This window comes from Podarcis melisellensis, assembly GCF_964234715.1.
Source record: "Podarcis melisellensis genome assembly, chromosome: 8".
Lineage (NCBI taxonomy): Eukaryota > Metazoa > Chordata > Lepidosauria > Squamata > Lacertidae > Podarcis > Podarcis melisellensis.
In genome coordinates this window covers 37,823,789-37,847,402 of record NC_138540.1, presented here as the reverse complement: position 1 = coordinate 37,847,402, position 23,614 = coordinate 37,823,789, and the positions used below count along the sequence as shown (strand labels likewise).

At 42.0% G+C, this 23,614-nt stretch overlaps 1 protein-coding gene across 2 annotated transcripts; it reads left to right on the top strand.

Moving 5' to 3' along the window:
- Positions 1 to 7,259: 7,259 nt before the first annotated feature.
- HSD17B2 (hydroxysteroid 17-beta dehydrogenase 2) lies at positions 7,260 to 21,697 on the top strand. 2 transcript variants are annotated; one of them, XM_081924098.1, is made up of 5 exons: positions 7,270 to 7,894; positions 10,967 to 11,179; positions 13,361 to 13,546; positions 17,680 to 17,817; positions 20,846 to 21,697. In XM_081924098.1, exons 1-5 carry the CDS (start codon positions 7,615 to 7,617, stop codon positions 21,202 to 21,204), a joined length of 1,176 nt encoding a protein of 391 aa, XP_081780224.1. In that variant the 5' UTR covers positions 7,270 to 7,614; the 3' UTR covers positions 21,205 to 21,697. The 2 variants fall into 2 exon arrangements, with proteins under 2 accessions (XP_081780225.1, XP_081780224.1); XM_081924099.1 differs by lacking the exon at positions 10,967 to 11,179 and having other exon boundaries at positions 7,260 to 7,894.
- The last annotated feature ends 1,917 nt before the right edge of the window (positions 21,698 to 23,614 follow it).

Here is a 23,614-nt window from a genome sequence, read left to right as displayed (position 1 = left end):
GAAGTTCAAACAATTGTTATCCCACACTTTATGGAGCACTTCATCATCGCCACAAATCATCCTGGGTTTTTGGGGAAGTAGGTGTGTTGCATAAAAGTGCTAAGTCCACTTTCATTCTGCATGCCTGAATTTGTCCATATGCAATGAAGCCAGGCAGCAATCCAGAAGTGGCTTAATCTTCTGTTTGGATGTCCCTGCTTGGATCCTGTTTCCTGGACAACATACATATCTTTCCTAGATGCTAGGAGCCTGTACTTTGGAATTCCGCTGTAGATTGCGTCTACTGTGTTCTTCAACTAAACTATGATGTTTTATAATTAGGACAGCTGGGAATGGAGAATCATAAAACTGTAGAATTGGAAGTTATCCAAAGGGTGATCAAGTCCAACCCCTGCAATGCAAGAATCACAACTAAGTGAACTTTAGTATACTTTAACCAAGGTGCTGGTAGTATTTTTGGTGGACTAATGTCTCACAAATGCAACCTGAGGTTGGCGATGTACAGCAAGGAAGGCATTGGTTCCAGTTTACAAATGTATTCATTAAATTGATTTATTCAAGAACTTTCAGTCACATGAGACTTTCACACATGCTTTGCAAGGATACTTAATAATAATAACAACAACAATAATAACAGCAACAACAATATAGTTATTAAAGATAACCTATTAGGCACAACACCTATAGGTGGCTGGTAGAGCAGGAAGGTTGTGAAGCTTCACCCTGCTGCCTGGAGTGGTGCTGCAGAGGTTTGCCAAAAGATGGTTAGTCATAGAATTGTAAAGTTGGAAGGTACCTGAAGGATCATCTAATCCACCCCCTGAAATGCAGGAATCTCAACTAGATCATACATGACAGATGGCCATCCAACCTCTGTTTAAAAACATCAAGCGAAGGAGAGTCTTCCATCTTCCAAGACAGTCCATTCCACTGTCAAACAGCTCTTACCACAAGAAAGTTCTTCCTAATGTTTTCAGGATTGCATGTTCCATGCATCATCTTTCAGACTACCATCTAAAATAGTTTATTGCTCTTTGGGCAATCAGACTTAGCACATGTACACACACGTACTAATGCACGTGCAACAAAGCAAAAATAAGAATCAAAGTAAGTACATACAGGAATCATGATCTGTTGTGAAATTAACCTATACTTCATCCAAATAAGATTCATTCACTGGCTTTCTGCCGGTGTATTTTCCAAACGGTTTTCAGCCTCCAGCCATATCTGGTCACAACGCTCTTTCCTATAGAGGCAAATTAAGGACTTTGGTCTCACTAGTAACACGTATGAAGGTCCCTACACTTATTTTTGCATTGACTGTGGAAAACAGGAACAAAGTGGAAGATGTTCTGGCCAGCCTCAGCTCCAATTATCAATATCACGCTCATCCTTACTTCCCCTTCTCCTCCCTTCGTCCATATTTCAGGCAGATAGCGATTGTTGCTAAATGAATCTTGCTAAATGAATCCAGAACATGTGCCCACGGTCATCTGAAGGAAATGCAATCTATTAATCTGTGGAGTAAAGATCCTCCCTTTGAAACATGAAAGAGTTTTCTTCATGTCTTTGGAGGCCTCTCTCAAAGAGGATTTTGGGAGAGATCAAAAAAGGAAAGAAATCACCTGGCTAACAAATGCAAGAGAAAGCTCCCCAGGGAAAGGATAAAAGCCTGATGGGAGCTGGACATCCAACAACTTTCCACTGTAAACTGCCCTGTGATCTTTGTATGAAGGGCTGTATATAATCTTTTAATGAGAAAGGGGAGGAGGATGATGATTATGACGAGGAGGATGGAAAGGGAGCCCCATGGTTAGAATGTCAGAGCAGGAGTGGGGACAGACCCAAGTTCAAATTTCCTGTATCACTAGGTTGGACCTTCAGCTGGTCCCTCTCTCCTCCTCTCAGCTTAACCCACCTCACAAAGTGGTTGTGAGGATACCTGATGGGATGGAGAGCCTTTTCTGCCACTCTGAGCTCCTTGAATGATGAACAGATTGAATGTCTTATCCTAAGTTGGAGCACTGGTCCATCTTACTCAGTTTTGTCAATCCTGGCTGGCAGGGACTCTCCAGGATTTCAGTCAGCGCTCTCTCCTAGATCTAGATGGCAGGGATTGGACCTGGGATCTCCTGAATACAAAGCAGATGCTCTAGACCATGAGCTATGGCTCGTCCCAAAAACCTTGCTTGCCCTGTGTGAATCTCAAACTCACGACCTTCAAAATATGAGGCTGATGTAACATGCCAGAGAACCTCAATGGGTGACCACCAATCTTCTTTTTAAAAAAATAAAAAATTAACCTGGAAGATCTCTAGAGTGCCACTGCTGCCCCCACCACCCATGGAAAAATTCGCCTGGAAAGCTAATTCAAAGAGGTGGGGGACAGGGAGAGACCGGGAGGGGGGTGTTGCCAAAGGGTGACAGTAGGTTACTTCTGAAGTCAAATAAGTGCGTGAAATTAGCCGAGCCATTTCCAAAGCTCAGAAACAGCTTGTGCTATTTTCTGAGCCAGCCTGACGCAAGCCCAGGAGGAATTGCTAAACAACCCTTCATGCAGCGCTAGAATGGAGTAGAAAATGTTTCACTGTCAAATAACTCGGTATTGTAGGCCCCGAGGCTGCTTCTGCCCTAATTTTGGCAGAGAATAAGATCATACCTCCCAATAGTTGGCAGGTGGAATTAGATGCACTTGGTGTAAACTAGGAAAAAGATGTCATTTCTCACAGTACTGCAGGAAGAAAACTGAGCCAAGAGCCAGTTCTGCTATATGTTGTGTCCCAAGGAAAGGCCTCTGCCAAAATTTTGCTTCAGAACGTACAGGGGCTTTCAGGAGCTCCAGTATGGCCTATTGTACCTATAATACAGACTTATCATGGTTACAGAGCACTTGTAAGGTTCCCTGTAACCACTAAGGTACAAAGCTCATCAGTTAAAAGCATGTTTTAGGCAGCGTATTATTTTATAGACAGTATAATTAAACTGCAAATGACAAGCAATAATCTTACAAGAGACATTCTGTCTAGTGGATTTGCTGGAGAGCCAGTTCAACAATCTCAAAGTTAGTCAAGTTTGTTAGAGTGGAAAAAGAAGCTTTATATGCACTGGTGGTACAAAAGTTACAAGGAACTTTTTTGACCCAAAACACTTCTGATTGCCAAGTGGATTTTTTCATTTATATATTATATGGGGATCTTTCCAACTTTACGTTTTGTCAGTTTGCATGTCTTAAACCATTTGTGTTAACATTTGCCTAATTTCCATCCTTTTCTCTTCATTAGGGTAGGGTGGGGCAGGAGATCAGATATTATGATCCTGTTATGCAGTCCACTTCTAGCCTTGTGGACAAGATAATTAAAGGATGCCACTCCATACTTTCTGATCAGTGTCAGATGCCTGCTGGATCAAGTGCCCATACACAGACTGACTTTGTATTTGTGGTCAACCTCAGGTGGAAGGCATCACTCATATCTGTTAGCCTGCCCCTTATATAGAGTCCCAAGAGATGGCTTTCTGAAACCTATGTTCTCACAAGCAAACAGGTACACAGAGGTGGTTTGGTTTCTTTGACAATAATAGCATTGTAACACAGAGAGTGGTCCTCTATGCACAGGCTTCAAAAAGCATGGGATGGGGAGGGGGCAGGAAAAAGGAGATAGGTAAATCCGCAGTAAGTTGTGGTTATTTGGAGGTTTAATTTGAAATCAAGTTAGGTTTAAGCTTGTTGGTGTCTCTGGCATCTCCTCACTGTTACATCATGGGTGGTGGCTTAAATAATGGATGCATGTTCTGTATTTTTTTATTAATACTATTGCTACAAGTATGTCATAGCCTTCAGATAGAACAATAAACTTATGAACTGAAACCAAAACTGAATTTACTGAAACAACCAACCTACAGTTATCCTTCAAAATAGACATTTCTCTAAATTCCACAATGGTTGTCTACAAGCAAAAAAACAAAACAAAAACTTGTATCTTGTGGAAAGTGTATATAAAAGAGTTATTGTTGTTGTTTAGTTGTTTAGTCATGTCCAACTCTTCGTGACCCCATGGACCAGAACACGCCAGGCCCTCCTGCCTTCAAAAGAGGCATACATTTGTGAAAATAGTAAACAAAAATATTATATTAGGGTAAATTGCTTGCATAGATGATAGATAGATAGATGATAGATAGATAGATAGATAGATAGATAGATAGATAGATAGATGATAGATAGATATAGATGATAGATAGATAGATGATAGATGATAGATAGATAGATAGATAGATAGATAGATAGATGATAGATGATAGATAGATAGATAGATAGATAGATAGATGGATGGATAGATAGATAGATAGATAGATAGATATAGATAGATATATGATAGATAGATATGGGGAAATGTCCACTAAAATGCTGAGGAATGGAAGAAATTGAGAGATATTGAAATTGGCCAAGACTCATCCATTCTGTTCCTGAGCTCACTAATACTCAACCTTGTGTATCAATATGGCTCTGCATTTCCACCCCTATGCCATATTTTCATATTATAGTTGATAATTAGAGCTATTGGTGACGCCTTTGGACTGATTCCAAGGCTACTAGTTTCTGCCTGAGCTTTTGGAGGAGTTTCTACCACAGCCCCAAAGTTTGTTCTCTTTTTATAGCCCCAGAAAAGCAGGAACTGTGCTCTGGAGGTATTATTCCAGCTATTTCTCTGCTACAGTTACTTCCCATTTCAAAAGCTTGAGAAATGGAGACGTCAAGAGCTTTTGTCTTCATTGTTCCCTGAACGGACTGTTGCTTTCTTGTAAACTCGTCTGTGTCATTTAAATAGGTAAACCGAATGCTGACGCACAGAAACAGAACAAAGATGTTCACAGTCAAAGACCAAAAACATGGGAAAGTGCCCTTTGTCTCCTCTTCTCTGCCACCAGAACAAAGCTGTGAGAGCTTTATTTGTGTCATCTGAAGTCTCTGCAACTGTGCTTACCTGGGGATCTGCTTTCCAGAAGGAGAGAAGCCTCTGGATCTTTAGGGCTGGAGGATGCAGACCATCTCAGGTTTCATCCTTGGCATCTTCAGGTAAGGCTGGGAAAGATATCTATAAGAAACCCCAGAGAACAGCAGCTGCAAGTGAACAAAATATTGTCTTCAGTGTTGGCTGGTGAACACTGAGACTGGTAGGGCACAAGGCAGGCAGATGGCGCCAGAACCAATGCCAGGCACACCCAGCACCTGACTGGTTGTAAATAAGACAGACAACTGGTTCTCAGAGTGGTTTCAACAACCAATCCCCCTTCCCAGTGAACTTTGGGAACTGTAGCTCTGGGAGGGGAATAGAGGCCTCCTAATAACTCTCAAAACCCTTAAAAACTGCACTTCCCAGAATTCTTTGTGGGGAGCCAAGACTGTTTAAATGTATGGTGTGAGTATAGCCTGTGTGAAGAGATACTTCATTTTGTCTGTCTTGAATATCCCCCCATTCAGCTTTATTGGATGGCTCCATTGGATTTTAGTAATATGATAGAACAGGGGAGGGTGTCTCTCTGTCCTTTTTCTCCACTACTGCTCCATTGCAGATGTTTCTTATAAGCCCATGATCAGTGTGTGGATGTCTAGGAGAAGAGCCAGACCTCCTGACCTCATTCCCAATAATCAGCAAACACCCACAGGCTTGAGTTTATTCATTAAGGCAGGCATAGGGGAAGTCATCACCATCAGTGATCCTGATGGTCTTGGGAACACTGAGATCCAGTGTGGTGTAATGGCCAGAGAACTAGACTAGGACCTGGGAGACCTAGGTTCAAATCTTCACTCAGCCATGAAACTCACTGGCTGACATTGGGCTGGTCACCGTTTCTTGGCCTTAACCAAGAAGAGATGTTGAGAGTGGGAGAGAACAGCGTATGCCACTTTGAGCTCCTTAATGGAAAAGGTGGGATACGAATCTAATAACTAAAATTTAAAGGCAGGGAGAAAGGGCAGGTTTAGCTTGCACACTAATTTTTGACTGCTACAGTGTAATATTCATATATCCTATATTAATGCAGGGATAGCCAACATGGTGCTCGCCAGATGTTTTGGGCTACAACTTGTATAAGCTCCAGCCGCCATGGTCCCAACATCTCCAGGTAGGACTGGGAAGTAATCTTGTCTAAAACCTGAGAGCAGGTATGGGAAAATGTTGGCCCATCAGATGTTCCTGAACAAGAACTCCCATCACTCCTGATTGTTGGCCATGCTTACTACGGCTGATGGGAGTTATAGTTCAGCAGCACCTGGAATGTCAAAGTTTCCCCATTCCTTCCCCCAGAGAGCCACTCCAGTAAGTATAGCCTGGTATCAGGAACCTGAGGCCCCTTACCTCTTATATTACTACAATTCCCATCATCCCCTGACCATAGGCCAACAACTGGAAGACTGCAGGAACAACACTCTTGCTTTGAAGGATTTCAGTCCGTGCTAATTAAGCAGCATTGCAGCAGCTAAGAACCAGTTGGTAGAGGAGCAGACACTGTAGGTTAGATACAGTTATAGTTTTCCTCAGACCCATTGCAATTACTGGGCATGCCTAATATAGTTCCATTGATTTCAGTGGGACTACTCTGCATAGAATTCAGTAGGATACAGCTCTGCATTAAGGATAGTGGATAAATCCAGGGTTGTTGCTTTTTTGTATTTTAATGGGAAACCATCTAATTCACATTTTTTGAACCAATATGTGAAATCTTTCTCCTTCAAAATTCACCAAATTTTGCAGTGCAGTTCTCCAGCCAGCCAGTGTGTACCAGAAATGTACATAAGATTGCATACATTAAAGAAAAAAACAACTTATAGAAGTGCATTATATTAGAGAAAATTCTTGCAAAAGTTTGGATAACATGCATTCAGAAATGTGCATGTTGGGGAGAAAGGCACACCAAACAAATGACATTTTTTTTCATGAGGATTAACAAAAAAATATATATCAAAATTGCTGCAAAAAAATGTGGAGACCCTTCCTTTCTTGCATTTGTGAAATCCATCCTTTCTTGCATTTGTGAAATAAGCAGAGCTGAGAGGTGAGCATCAAAGGACAGCACAGAAACTCTCTAAACTAATGATGCACCCATCACTCCCCACCCCCACTTTTCCTCTTAAGAGTGATACCTGTAAGCCTGCAAATGATGTAAGAGCTGTCAAATGCCTTGGGGTGTGCTGCTTCATGTTCACTCTTATCCTCCTGCCTCTGTCAATCATTACCCAAGCTGTGTGTCCCTTAGAAGGTGGAGTCTTCTTGGAATAAGATTACAAAGAAAAATGAAAGGTGAGAGGAAATGTCATAGGGTTTTGCCCTATTTGTCAAGCAGCTCAGATAAGCCACCCCACGCTTATCTGTATGTATGTATGTACATACATTCAGGAGACAGTTGCTCTTGCAACTTCCTTGCTTGAAATCCCTAAAGATCTTTCGCAACCCCATCTGCAGCTGACCCCTCCTCCCTTCATCCTCTTCGCACAGAAGATACAGCCCCTTATAGCAATGCATGCATTCTGAAGACTGCTAGGGGGTCGTTTTCTTTTTGTCCTATTCTGCTGTGCCTGGGTGTTGCAGTCCTGTCTGTCTTCTGCCTGCGACCACTGCCATGCACCACTCTGAAGCTGACAGCTCCCTGTTGATCTACATGGGTGCAGTGGTGCTCTACGGAGGGACGATCCTTTACCGAGCCAAAAAGAACTGTATGGAGAAGGCAACCCCCTTTTCCTGGGGTCTCCTCTTGCTCCTTGCTTCAGGAGTCCTGTGTTTCGCCACGCTGAGAAGTTACCTGGGCTTGAGTTTGTTCTCGCTGATGTGCTTCCTCTTCTGCATTTACACATCCGATCAAGCCCTGCTCCCTGTGGACCACAAAGCAGTACTCATCACAGGTAAGGAGAAGGAAGAACTTTGGCTTTCATTAGCTCTTGAGAGAATTTTTTACATTTTCAGTCATCTCTGAATTAGCACAGTTCTGACTCTCTTTCATCCCCAAGGCTTGCACCCTTTTATTTATTAGCATCCATTTCTCTGCTCCATCCTTTTCCAGGCAGGGGGCCTTTCAGGTGCAGAAATATCAGGCCGTTTGCTGCAATCAGGAGCCATATGAAATTTGTACCTTCTTAGCAGCACAGAACTGTGTATGTTCTCACTCCTTAAGTAAGCATTCATCAAGGCAGCATGAGAATTACTGGAGGTCTGAACTGTGAATTGAGTTAAGATGGCGGAGTTGGGGAATTTCTCCTTGGGCTTTTTATTCAAAATGAGCTGGTGGTTCTGTAGCTAACAGAGAACCTAGGTTTACTTTTTGCAAATTTGGATGAAGCAAAGCCTTAGAGTGGGGAAAAGCACAATTTCATTTTTGACACAGATCTTTAAATGGTGCATCAGACTTGATGGATTGTGGCAAAACTGCTTCCAATGACAAAACGCTATGCACCCAGATTCAGATTACTTATTTGCCTGTGGGGTGTCTTGTTAAGGAAAGGACACTGCTATTCATTGGTCCCAGGGAGGTGGGAGGGAGAGGAAAGAGAAGGAAAATCCATCAATGGTTTCTAAAATAAATAAATAAGGGTCATTCACAAGGAACACCAGCAGACAGAACACAATGTTCACTTACGAGCTCTTGCATGCCTGTTTTCTGCATTATGCTGGAAGCTTGAGGCACACTGTGTTTCAGCAACACCTGGCTCATCTTTGAGTGTTAGATGCAGGAAAAAAACCTCTCTCTTTCTTCATTTAAAAGGTTGGCACTGAGTCACCAACAACTGTAAAGCAGATTGTTGGAGAGGACCAGAGAGACGCTCCTCAGTCTAAGTGTACCAAATTAGGCAAGCAAGTGATAGAATCACATCTGCAGTCTGTGTTCCCATCGTAATTGTCCCAGCCAAGATCTGTGCTGTGTTGAAGCAGATGCAATACAAGAAGGGACAAGCAGGGAGAATGAGAACAAGTGGTTTATTCAGAAGATATAGGCTTAAAAACTGATCTAAGCCACCCTCTAGATTACTCATGCTTTACAAGATGATATCTGCACATTTTTATTCGTTTTAACCCCCCCTCCCATCATTATTAAAGTGCCTCATTCATTTGTCATTTACATTGAGTTCCTGACCCCCACCCCGCCCCCAAAATAACTTCAGGCCCATATCCTCCCCCCACCAACACCACTTTGCAAATTTAAATTCTCCCACCTGAGCATAGAGGGTAGATTTAACCATTTTCTTCCCCTGTTGCAGCCTTCAGGAACATCTCTTTCTGAAGCTGGAGTTTGCATTTGGAAGGAAATCTCTCACTGAGACCAACAGGGAATTTCCCCCTAAAGCTAATTCCAAGTTCAGTGGAAGGATTTTACTCAAGACTGCATCAGGGAGAGGGAATGACTTCCTGTCCCTCCCATGTCCCCTCCTTCGTTCCCTTTCGCTGGTGCTATTCCTCAGCTGCCTCCCACCGGTCTAGCATTGTGCAGGTCCACCGCCGCTTGGCCCCTTCCACCGCCCTGACCTGACAACTACTCCTTCCCCCTTCTCCTCTGGGCAAGGGGCTGGAGCTGTGACTCGTCACCCATGGAAGCCAGCCATCTACCCCTGCCCCCTGCCCATCTACATGAGTCAAGGGGAATAGCAGCACCAGAGGCCGAATGCAGGGAAGCCCACCCTCCACAAAAGGTGGGAGGATTTGGTGTCCTTGAAAGTATATGTGCCCCCCACCCCTTTATTTTGACCAACCTGTCCCATATTTTGCCCCACCAAAGATGGCAATTCTAGTCTCCACTGTTCCTCATTCCAGGGCAACCAAATATTCGATAAGCACTTAGAACCCCTTAGAGGTTATGGCCTTTGCCTGGCTAATTCAAGAATGGGTTCCTCAGTTAGATTTTAACCCTTGCTGGATCCAGGAATCAGAAGAGACTAACCAGCTTCCTGACTGAGCATTCACTTAAGTGCAGAACAATAGTATTACTATAAGTCAGAACAATATGGGTGTTCACCAGCACACAACTCCCTGTACCGATCAAATCAACATTCCCATAATTTTAGAGATATCAGCTCTCAGCTACGCCTTATTGTTCCTTTTCTGTATGCAAAGAATGACTCCCAGATACCATCTGAGCACAGTGTACCTTCTTTGGTGGCCAGAGCAATCTGAAAACAAGTCACACAGGGATGCATAAGCAATGGTGAAGAAATGCAGAAAGTGTTGTGTTAAAAAAATGCTAAGCAATAGTAATGTTAGCATAGCATAGCCCTGAATGGGGAAAAGTCTGCATTTGAAGTGTAATGATGCCCTCAAGCAGGACATGAGTGTAAGTGCACTCTGCCCATCTGTGATCTCCTCATAGTGGAGGTAGAACGTAGCCATTGTGGCTATGAGTTTTTGATAGCCTTATCCTCCCTGAGTTTGTCTAATAGCCTTCTAGTGACATCCCAGTTGGCAGCTTTCACTACCTCCTGCAGGAGTGAGTTCCATTGTTTAATCATGCACTGCATGAAGGTACTTTCTTTTCTGTGTCTTGAATGGATGCAGCATGGAGAAATGAGTGTGAAGTTGTGTGTGTAGAAACCATTGGCTTTTGCATGGCTGGAATGCAGTCTTATTTTCCCCCTAGCCCCACCTACCTTTGGCATGCATCTCCTAGGGCATTCCCCATGACAGAAAGCAGGTCTTGGCATGAAAAAGGTTTCTTATACCTCCACTGCGCTTGCTTGCTTGCTTGCTTGCTCTCTTACTCACTCTCTCTCACACACAAATACAGCCTCGTTGTCTGCTGTGTTGGAAACATAAATGAGTGCTGTACTATTGCCAGCTCAAATATTTAGCTTGTGGCTTAGTTTGCAGTTTTGTTCCTTTATTGATTGTGTTTATTTTAATAATTGCATCCTGCTTTGAGAATTGTGATGGTTATAAGTGAAGGCCATGAGTAGCATAAATAAATAAATAAAAGAAGTAATCTTTTACAGGAAGCGATAGTGGCATTGGACATGCATTGGCGAAGTACCTTGACAGTTTAGGATTCACCGTGTTTGCCACCGTTCTGAATGAGAGAGGGCCTGGTGCAGAAAAACTGAGGCAGTCCTGCTCGGATAGACTTTTTGTTCTGCAACTAGACATCACCAATTCGGTTCAGATTAAGGAAGCGTACCTTGAAGTAAGAAGGAAGTTGCAAGGTGCAGGTATGTTCTGTGAAGGGAGTGTACACAGTCCTCGTGGGTGTTGCTTGTGATCTGAAATGACGTTTTGCAAAGTTTCAAATGTTGTCTTGGTTGATCTAGGCCTCAGGATTCCAACACTCCTATTTCAGTATCGAAATCTGACATGCCACTTGGTGCAGAAATTAGATGCTGCTTGCATTTGGAATACGTGAACATACAATGAAGCTGAATGTTGGAAGATTGATGGCAGATAAAAGAAAGTACTTTTTCAGCACAGGAGGCAGTGAGGGCCACCAACCTAGATGGCTTTAAAAGAGAATTCAACAAATTCATGGAGAAGAGCGCTCTTGATGGCTATCAGCGATGGCTATTTTCTGCAATGGTTCTGAATACCAATTGCTGGAAACGGCAGGAGGGGAGAGGGCTGCTCTTGTGCTCAGATCCTGCTTTCTCCTTTCCCAGAGGCATCTGGTTGGCCACTGTGAGAAACGGATGCTGGACTATGTAGGCCATTGACTTGGTCCAGTAGGCTCTTATTATTATCTGAAAGCTGAGCCAACATAATTCACAATATGTAACCAAAGCACAGCCAGCCTTTGAAATTTACCTTTCTTCTGCACTTTGCAGTATACTGTATTTCTGCAGCCATGTAATGTACACACAAAAAAGCATGTGCTGGGCTAAAGTGTCCATAAAAATACATAGATTCATGAAAATTACACACACAAATGCATTGCGTATTATATAAAATACATAAAAGCCCCTTGCACAGACTTTAAAATACAAGCATCCATTATGAGAATGCACCATGAAACAGTCCCACTAAAACATAAAAAGTGTCCTCAATTAAAATTAACAATAAAAGAATCCTATAAAAGCAACACAGTAATTAGTAATACAGTGGTACCTCGGGTTACAGACGCTTCAGGTTACAGACTCTGCTAACCCAGAAATAGTACCTCGGGTTAAGAACTTTGCTTCAGGATGAGAACAGAAATCGTGCGGCGGCAGCGGGAGGCCCCATTAGCTAAAGTGGTACCTCAGGTTAAGAACAGTTTCAGGTTAAGAACGGACCTCCAGAATGAATTAAGCTCTTAACCCGAGGTACCACTGTACTTTAATAATGGATGCTTGTATTTTAAAGTCTGTGCAAGGAGTTGTTATACGTTGTAAACCGCACAGAAGTCTATTTCAACGTAAACCATGCAAAAACCTATTTTAGCATTGAGCAGCATAGAAATTAAATAATGATACCAGCTGCCTGTTGCTTCCTCTCGTCTGCAGTCAGATGTTGTCAAATCAACTATCAAATGGATTGCTATATGTCAAGATGTTCTCAGATACTGACACTTCAACATCTTTGGGTCAAAGGCTGCTGTTAATTAGCACATATATCTGCTGCATATTTGAAGACAATTCAGCATGAGGGATGGATTGATCAGTTCATTTTGGTTTCTCTTTTTTTTTAAGTCTTCATGGAAATTTACAAGTATTTTAGTGCAAATTGTTCACTATATACACATCCTGGTATGCAATTCTGCCTGATATACACATTTTTGCAAAGCCATATACCTGTATTCAGTGCTGTTTTTCTAGAAAAAAGAGGTGCCACAGCTCACCATGAACTTTTCTCTTGTTCTCTTAGAATGGCAATGGCACCCACCTAAGAGTTGCCAGAGCTGAACTCCAGCTGAACAAAATATCCCTGGATTCTTGTATGGTATTCTCATTAATTTTTTGTGTTTTATGGAGACTTTCCACTAATGTATTTTATAGACATTAGTTGCTTGGCACTTTCCAAACCAACATGCAAATGGTACCACAGCCATCTTTTGAAATTTGCATTTTTCCGTTTTTCAATGTAGGTCTCCAGCCATGTAAGCCAACTAATGTATATAATAATGTATACAGTAGGGTACAATAGGCATAAAAGTCATGTATTAGTTAAACCTCTTTGCAAAAAAATGCATTGCATTACTGGAAATTGTGTTGCAAAAAAATGTATATATTAGGCAGAAATGTGTGCAAAAATTTGTATATTATGAGAAATTTGAATTAAAATCCTGATGAATTCTCATGATGACTTTTTTTTTTAGAAAAATCTCGAACAAAGGTGCTGAACCGAAGAATGGAAAAAATGAGAAAGTGAGAGCAGCTGAAATTGTCAGATTTGTATAGCCTTGTTTCCTTCTTCCTTGCCAGATCTCTGGGGTGTCATCAACAATGCTGGGGTCCTGGGTCTCCCGGGAGATGGCGAGCTGCTCCCTATGCAATCTTACAAGCAGTGCATGGATGTCAATTTCTTCGGTCCCGTTGAAGTGTCAAAAGCTTTCTTGCCATTGCTCCGCAAGTCCAAAGGAAGGCTTATTAACATTTCAAGCATGGCAGGTGAGTCAAACAAAATATGTTCATGCCATTCATATATTTACAGGCTTGCTATTCTAGGCTGGCTGTTCTCTGCTCACCATCCTGCTGTCTTTATTCCTGTCGCAGATGCCCAGTGTGGGAGGATTCCCAGTTGAAAACTCCACTCCTGCAAAAACAGTAACAACAATGTGCAAGTCAAGATTGAATGGATGGAAGTTAGGACAGAGCACACTAGGGCAGGCTTCCATATAACTGTCTAGGCTGGAAGTGGTGGTTGCTGGGATGGAGACCACAGCCTTCATGGTTAGACTCAAACACAGGGCTCAACTTCCTTTCCCCCCACCAAGAGGAGAAAGATGGCTTCCACGCTCCCCATAGAAAAACAACTGAGAAATCTGAGGTTTTAGCATAGCTATGATCGGACAACATAATGTTCTACCACACAAAGGTAGCAGCAAAGGCCAATTCATCTAACTTACATCTTCTTTCATATGACTAGTGTGATGATGATGATTAATATTAATAGTGTGATTGTTTTACTTCTCGCAGAGTTTGGCACTCCCTCCTGAGAGAAGCTCGACTGACTCTCTTCTTGTTCCAGCTAATTTTTTTTTGTTCCAACAGGCTTTGGGGAACTGACTGCCTATCATGAAAGGGCTGGTGCCAGGCTATTTTTATTGGAATTATTTGTGTGGTTTTAATAGAGTTTGTATATGTGCAGTGGTACCTCAGGTTACATATGCTTCATGTTACATACGCTTCAGGTTAAAGACTCCGCTAACCCAGAAATAGTGCTTCAGGTTAAGAACTTTGCTTCAGGATGAGAACAGAAATCATGCTCCGGCGGCACGGTGGCAGCAGGAGGCCCCATTAGCTAAAGTAGTTCTTCAGGTTACGAAAAGTTTCAGATTAAGAATGGACCTCCGGAATGAATTAAGTACTTAACCTGAGGTACCACTGTATATAGTTTTAGGTCTAACAACTTTTTTAATAATAATAATAATAATAATAATAATAATAATAATAATAATAATATCTTTATTGTCATTGCCCCCTCTCGGGGACAACGAAATTACTTGACTGGTCCATAAAAACACTAATTAAAACAATACAGTATAGTACAGCAAGGAAGATTAGATGACTTTCAAAGTCCAGGCTTCCCATTCAGGGCCGAGATCGCTCTGGAGAAGAAGCTGTTCTTAAGACGGCTCGTTATTGTCTTCATCGTCCTGTATCTCCGTCCCGATGGCAGGAGCTCGAAGAGACAGTGACCAGGATGCGATGGATCTTTTACTATGTCCAGTGCCTTCCTATGGCACCTTGTGGCATAAATCTGCTCTAAGGTGGAGAGCGGGCAGCCAACAATGCTCTCTGCTGCCTTAACAACTCTGCACAACGCCATCCTGTCCTGGGTAGTACAGCTTCTGTACCACACACATAAGCCATAAGTGAGCACGCTCTCAATGGCACAGTGATAGAAGGCAAGCAGCAGTTTCTGCGGAAGATGGTTTTTCCTTAGAATTCTCAAAAAGTATGATAGTGTTTTTTCTATGTTTTTGGCAGTTCCTATTTATATATGTAAGCCTCTCGCCTTCTGTTGGATGTCATAGTTCCTGCATCCCCTGCGGTGCCCCATAAGCTCTGCACCCGGTACAATTGCATTCACGCTCCCCTAGATCTACCTTTGCACAGGTCAGAGCTTCTGTACCCCTGGTGCATACTGTTAAAGACATTAATTGTCCTTAGCTTTAATTTTTTGACAGTTCTAATAAAGACAATGTAGCAATTTTTCCAAACATATTACTTAAAAATGGACCCTATTTCAGAGCCATAAGAAGATAACATTATGAGATGTGTTCCTACATAATAGGGAACAGCGCATTATGCATCTTTTAGAAATCTCACTTCTCTTTGGGGGCCTGTTAAACATTTGAAATAATGGAAACATGACTTGCTCGAGGCACTGTTGTCCGCGAGCCAAGGAAATTTGTGTTTAAATCTCTTCAGACTACAAGGTTTCCTTCCTGACAGTCGGGATTGATGAAGACAGGGTAAAGCGAGGCAATTGGAAACTTGTTAAAAATGTTCCTTTGCCTCCTGTCTGTTGCTTTAGGCTCCATCTCCAGCAATGGCAGGAGTCCAATTGCTGAGCCAAATGGCGTATGTATTCATCAATTTCAGCAGGTGAAAAAATCCGGTTTGTCAAAAGTGTCAGCATCACTTTCAGTTTTGCAAAATGAGAAAACAGCCAACTGAAGAGCATTTGGAACAACAAGCTGATAAATATGCAACCAAAATATGCACAAACTCACTGACTAACTTCCTGTTGTATGTGTGTACTTGTAGAGATCATGAAAAATGTAGTTGGGTTTGCATTATAATGGAAACCTGCCTCATTTTTCCAGAAGATGTATTTCCAGATGAATACATCAACAGAAATACAGCTATCCCTGAAAACTGTGCTTCTCCAAATTTTGCCACCAAGTGCATATTAGAGAAAATCGGGGGAAATGCATAATTTAATGGAAATAACATACAAAGATGTGTTTATATTTGGAGAAACGGCTTGCAAAAAAATGTGAATATCAGGCAAAATTGAAAAACAAAAGTTATGTGTATTAATTGTTATTGCTGCAGCAACAAGCAAACTGTTTGTACAGATGCATCCAGATCAGTGTTATATTTCTAGAAAAGTTGGTGCCGGAACCTACCATGCACGCCTCCTTGCTCTCTTATAATGGCAATGGCGCCAACCTGAGAGGAGCTGGAACAGAGTTCTGGTGAGTGCCGGCTGGGGAAAAAAAGCCCTTATCAAGATTGGTGATCTATCAGTGCACAAGGGCTATAACCTTAAAACACAAAGAAAAAAGAATGTTGATTGAGTGACACTGAGATTGGCCTTTTTGCAGTGTTTTATGAGTGTAAGTTTTCATTAGACATGAATGAATATGCCACTGTAGGTCTCTTTCAGCTTCTGATTTTTCCAGCCTTAAAATCAGTTCTCCACATTTCCATAACAGATCACATCATTTTAAAAAGCCCCCATGAAAATTCATCAATATGTTAGGGCAAATTTCTCATAATACACATACGTTTGTATGCAATTTTGCAAAATGTACACATTTTTGTAATTTCCCATAACATAATGCATCTTAATCTTATTTTCATTAATATGAGCATCTCCCAGTTAAACCAGAATTTGGGTGGAGTGTGATGCAGAACAGAGTAGACTAGAACAATAAATTGAAGGGAACAGAGCAAACCCATCCCTAGGGAAAATCTTAATGCAATGGTTTCATGTCAACTACGTATTGCTGGGGACACGTGGATTGGATTGGCAGTGACCATGCATCTCCCCATACCATAGCCATTGTGCAACACCAATTCCATCTGTGTCAATTGCAACAACAGTCACTGTTGCAGGAGAAACAGGGCTTTACTTTACCCTTCTGTGCATTCTTGTCACTGCCCTTTTGTTCCATTATACGCAGTCCCTGCTCACTGGAGTACATAGCAATGAGGTTTAACGAAGTCAATCTGACCTCAGTATTGGAATTACCGTAGCTAAGCAAGCTAAAGGGAGATAACTTGGATTTAGCACGTATCTCCTGAGAACAAAAACCGCTAATAAAGCAGAAACACTTATCGTTCCATCTATCTTGCTTCTTTGGAAAATTTTCAATCAGGTAATTAGAGAAGAGTTATTGCCTTCCTGCTGGTGTGCATTCAAGCAAGTACATTGAGAGCTTCAACAATCAAAGGTACAGCTTTCTGAATTAAAATTTGGAGACATTCTCCATTCCAAAAAAATAACTGCTGGAGCCGACCAAAGGCTTATCAAGTTCACCATCCTCTTTTCACACCTCCCAAACCAAGAGACAAAGTGAAGACTATCTAGCCTTTACAACCCCTAAATTTTGCCCTGCAGCTCTCCAACCAAAGGATGTGTATTTTTATAAATGTGTAGCAACATATTATTTTAGTGTGAAATTGCTTGTAAATAATGCATATGTTGGGCACAATTGGGTACAGAAATGTGTATATTAGGAGCAATGTACACGAAAATGAATATGAATTTCCATGCAGGCTATAACTAATGTTGAGCTATGCGATAATCCTTCAGTCTCAGGAGACTGTTTTTATTGCTCCCATAGGAGGTATCCCCATGCCAGGCCTTGCTGCCTACGGTGCATCCAAAGCAGCCCTATCCATGTTTTCTGGAGTCATGAGGCAAGAGCTCTCCAAATGGGGCATTAAAGTATCTGTCCTTCATCCATCAGGCTTCAAGACATGTAAGTTGCTGGTACTTCACCTGGTTATCTAGCTCACGATGGGGGGGGGGGAGAACCTCCTTGGAGTCAGCCAAAACCATGAATGGCACAGAAACACCAGTGTCACCCACAGGAATGTGCAAAGCCTGTACTTCGCTATTTAGGGTCCCAGGTGGAGTCTTAGTGATAGGTTGTATAGGGCAATACTTCTAAATCATCCTCAAAAGGGGCAGACTTTTATTTCCCCTTCCACAGAGGTGGCTGGCCTCAAAGGGTTATCTTCTTGTATAAATGCCAGTTTCCTAGAGGTCAAGGGAAGACACCCCAAAACAACTTGGGCTTATTAGATTCTAACCAGGCAGCTACCATATTTTTCGCTCCATAAGACACACCTAGTTTTTAGAGGGGGAATGCAAGGGGGGGAAATTCTTTAAAGGGAGCGCTGAGCAGAGCCTGTATGCATCCCACGCTCTGGTCAGCTGTCCCATTCACGAACCGCGAGGAACGTGTGTGCGGTGCTTGCAGGCTTTTCCCCAAGGAGGGAGAAGGGCAGCCCGTCACTGATGGGCTGCCTTTCTCCCTCGTGGAAAAGCCCCCAAGAGCCGCACACACGCTCCACGCAGCTCTTTAAAAGGAGAGCTGACCAGAGCCTGGGATGCATACATGAAGGGCCCCTTGCCCTGCGGAGGCTTCGCACGGCTAAGCCAGAAGCTAGAACAGCTAGAGGGAGCGCTCCCTCTAGCTGTTCTGGCTTCTGGGATAGCCGTGCAGTCTGCATTCGCTCCATAAGACGCATGTCAGGAAATTGCCATCGGAAGAACAGGTGGCGGTAGGGCTCCAGGAGAATAGGAGAGACTCTGCAGCAGAAGAGGGAACCAGTAGGGGGGGAGCAGGAGCTCCAAGGGGAAGGGAATCGGAGGAGAGGCTCTGGGACACTTCCAGTGAAAACAGCGGAGAGGTATCAAGGCCCCCTTTAGGAACCCCCACCCCTCGCCGGAAACTGTCACGCAGGGAATCCAGGAGACGTGTTTCCGTTAAGCAGCTTTTATGCTGGAAGCGTTTCCGCAGGCGCCCACTGTCGGATTCTACAAGCGACTGACGGAGCCATGTCAAAGGGCTCCGCTCAAGGCAGAGCTTTGCTATGCTGAGCAAACTCTGAGGGACCAACCCTTTTACGCACAAGTAGCTCATTGTCCCATCATAACGCACACACATTTCCCCTTACTTTTTAGGAGGGAAAAAGAGCGAAAAATATGGTAATTTGTTTGAGAAGGTTTATTGCCAAGGTATGATGTCTTTGAATAGCCTGTGAACTAAAATGTGCAAAAGGAAATGTGGTTAGCCGGATGATCTATCATGGTTGCGTCCTGCCTGAAATAGATCTTTTCATTCCACATTATCTTTTTGAAGCATTTGTCTTGAGGTGGCAAATTGGAACCGGTGTGCATGACTCAGAGGATAATTAAACCAGCACACATCAAGTCCAAGCATGCCATCACTTTCCCAGACAAAATTTGTATAATAGCATTTATAAATAAGTGAACTAGTCTTCAACTATCCAGGGAACTCCCGAGACCACACACACACACAGAGAGAGAGAGAGAAAGAGAAAGAGAGAGAATAATATGGATTGAAAAGATGTTCATTCATTTCTGAAGCACAGTCGCCATGGATTTGTGTGTCATTGTGGCTTTTTTCAGTTGGTTCATTTGTTCCTTGGTGGCTCTTGTGAATGGCTGAATATCTGTCCATATCACAAATAAGTCTTGCCCTGTATCAGCTGACTTTCCTAATCTCAAGGGGGAGATTGGACAGTATCTATTTCGCTCAGAGATTAGAACTAGAATAGGGAAAGTGGTGGAATTCACTCTAGGCAGACAGAGCATCAAACAGGCCCATAGCACACTTGTCTTCTCTCTTTGCAAAGCAGCAGCAGCAGCAGCAGCAGCAGCAGCAGCAGCAGCAGTAGTATACTGCCCTTTATCCACAGATGGGGTGGTTCACAACATACAAGTACAATATATAGAAATCATTATATAAATATACTCATTTATACATAAGAAAACCAATACTCCTTCCCCTCCCACAACACATTTAAAAGGGCATTCCATGAAGAACCTTAATCGCAGTGACTTTCTGCAGATTTCACCAATACTGGTGTTTGTGTTTCTTAATTTTTTTTAGAATAGGACATTTGTTCCTATATGATTTAGTCAGCTACTCTCATCATCTTCACTGTCTGCTAACTGGGCACTGCTGAAATGAGTATTTGCTTCAGTTTGGGCCTCATTGATTTACTGTTGAGGCAATTAGCTTAGCCATTAACCACCATTAACATCCATTGTTTTATCGTTAACATTTCTCTCACCTTTCTGTCCACCATGACTTTGCCAAACACACACAAAAAGGGCTGTCATTGTCCTACATCTTAATGTGGAATTTATTACTGTAACCAAAAAATGAGCTTTATTTGTATTTTGTGTGCATCAAAATGTGAGATGTATGCAGATATTTTTATAAGAACATTGATCATTATGACATTATAATAAATGGTCATTTTTCCTACCATCCAGTTTATGCTTATTAATACATGCAAAAATATAATATGCATTCAAAAATGACAAAAGGGCGGCAACTCCATTTTTTATGTGTGTGTCCATCACCTCCTCATTGTCACTTGAACAGACAGTAACCCTGAGGCAAGATATATACTTCAGTGGGCAACTGCCAGCTCATTGAGTTGTCATCATAAAAAAATGTAAGCAATAATATTATTTTCAAGAGGCTAAAGGACCAGCTTGGGAATGATTAAAAATAGCAAAATGAGAACTGAAGCAAAATGGTATGGGCACTGAGTCCATGGAACAAACTGGTACCAGGATTCGGATTACATCCCTAATCTAGCATGCATATGTTCCAATCTGTCACCTGGGGTAGTTCCTTTAGGAACCCCATATTCCTCTTTTTCTAGTTATTTTATTTTCATCAGAACACCTGATGTCCTATTATGAAGCCTAGATGTTCAGCAGTGTTTTGTTCTGTCTTCCAGGTATCCAGGGAACTCCGGAGATCTGGAATAAGGCAGAACGCACCCTTCTTGAGAATCTCATGCCTGATGTGAAGCAAGATTATGGCGAAGAATACATCCTCAAGATGAAGATGGCTCTCAATGGCATGCAATGTTTTTCCACGTCAGATCTCTCTCCCGTGCTTTGTGATGTTTTACACGCATTATTGGCAGAGCGCCCATGTGGTTTATACACTCCAGGCAAGAATGCTTACAAATACCTGCTCTTCTTCTGCTATTCTCCTCTCTGGTTTTATGACTTTTGCATAAGGAAAATGTTCAGCACCTCAAACATGCCCAGCGCTCTTAGAGCAGCAGAGAAAGCAAACAAGAACTTGTAGGCAGATACTGCCTGACTTAGTCATTTGTGTGTCAGGCTATTTAGCTGCCTTGTGAATGTTGGGAATCTTGCATTTCATGTGTTAAAAACACATTGGATGGATAAAAGAGGAGAATGTTTAGATTTAAGGCAGAAACCCTCTCTATTCTGTTCATTGCACCTCTTATCTACTATTTTTGATACCTTTTTCTCTTGAGTTAGGCTGAACTGAAACTCCTTTTTAAAAACATTTTATTAATTTTCCAAATATAACAAAAATAAAATTAAGAAACAATACAAAATAAAAACAAAATAAATTGACTTCTCCCTAGTCCCTTCCTTGGTTCCATTGTTAATCAACATACCACATGTCCATTGTAAAATTTGAGAACCATTTAAATTACTTATTATCCATTCATATAAAATTACAAGTAATCCTAAAACCCTGCTAATGTATTAACCTGTGTACAATGCTTCTGTATATATGCAATAAACATCTTCCATTCTTCCTTAAATTTGTTGTCGTCTCTTCCTCTTAGCTTCATTGTCAATTTTGCCATTTCAGCATGTTCCATTAATTTAACTTGCCAATCTTCTTTAGTTGGGACACCTTCTTCTTTCCAATATTGTGCTAATAATGTCCTTGCAGCTGTAGTTGCATACATAAATAAGTTCTTTTGTGATTTTGGTAAGTCCACTCCTATAGGTAAGCTTCTGGTTCTTTAACAAAGGTTATTTTAAACATCTTCTTCAATTCATTATAAATCATTTTCCAATATTTCTTTATGATTTTGCAATCCCATCACACATGGAAAAATGTCCCTTCTATTGTTTTACATTTCCAACACTTGCTTTCCTTAGTTTTGTACATTTTTGTTATTTATTTTATTTTTTATGCTTTTGCTAATTTAACTGGCATTAGATACCATCTAGGGACGTGGGTGGCACTGTGGGTTAAACCACAGAGCCTAGGACGTGCTGATCAGAAGGTTGGGGGTTCGAATCCCCCCGACCGTTGCTCAGTCCTTGCTCCTGCCAACCTAGCAGTTCGAAAGCACGTCAAAGTGCAAGTAGATAAATAGGTACCACTCTGGAGGGAAGATAAATGGTGTTTCCGTGCACTGCTCTGGTTCGCCAGAAGCGGCTTAGTCATGCTGGCCACATGACCCGGAAGCTGTACGCTGGCTCCCTCGGCCAATAAAGCGAGATGAGCACCGCAACCCCAGAGTCGGTCACGACTGGACCTAATGTTCAGGGGTCCCTTTACCTTTACCTTTAGATAACATCTATACATCATTTTCATATGGTTTTCCTAATCGCCACACATGCTGCAAATTTTATCTCATTTTCCCCATAGTTTTCCCCATTCCTCCATCTGGATATTGTGTCCCACATCTTCTGCCCATTTAATCATAACTGATTTAACCTCTTCATCTTTCGTTTCCCATGTACAACAGATTGTACATTTTTTATATTAATTTCGTATCATTTTCTATTATTTCTCTCTGAAAAGTTGAAATTTCATATGGTAATCCTATCTTTTTATCCTTCTTAAATACTTCATTTAACTGAAAATATTGCAACCAATTTGTTACATTCTCTCTAACTTCATTAAATTCTTTCAGTTTTAATTGGTTTTCTGATTCAATTAACAACTCTCTATACGTATGAGTATTCAGAGCGAGGCCAGCAAATACTATACCAGTTCCCCTCCACTCATTCAGCGAATGCAGCTGTGTCATTTGAGCAGTACGTAATAGATGGTTTCTGATCGGGTGAGATCACCCATAAACCAATCCAAGCAAGAGGCAGAAGCAGCAGCCTCGGTGAGGATCTTTTGATCTACGTATTTTGAGCAGAAATAGTTACAAGCCCGAAATCACTAGCCCTCAAATTGATTGCCACACTGGAATGTGTGGAAACGCAGAAACTGGCAAATGACAATTTAATGGAAAGCTTGTACAATTAAAAGCAGCTTTGTCATTGGCTAGAATGCTTGGAATTCTGCCACACCCACTGGAAAGCACCAATGGCATTATAACATAAAAACCTTGTTCACCCTAGGTTGGGCTGACCCAGGTCATCCTGGCAACAGTGTGGTCAGGTCATGCTGGTTTCTATAAAACTCGCAATAGGTTTTCATCAACCCATCCTGACTGAGAATGGCATCCTGAGAAGCTACAGTTGTTTACTGACTCCTGCACTCATAATAATTCTTAATGGTGCCACCTAACCTGGGTTACCTTGACATGGGTTGCACAAGCTGTACCTCAAGGCAACCCCATTCACTTCTGCAACTCCCAAGCTAATAGATTCCTCCATGGAACACCGAGACCAAAGTGGAAGATTATTTAAAAGGACCACAAGCGTGTCATTAACACTACAAACAATAATTTGTGTTATGTCTGGGCAAGCTCCAAGATATGCATGCC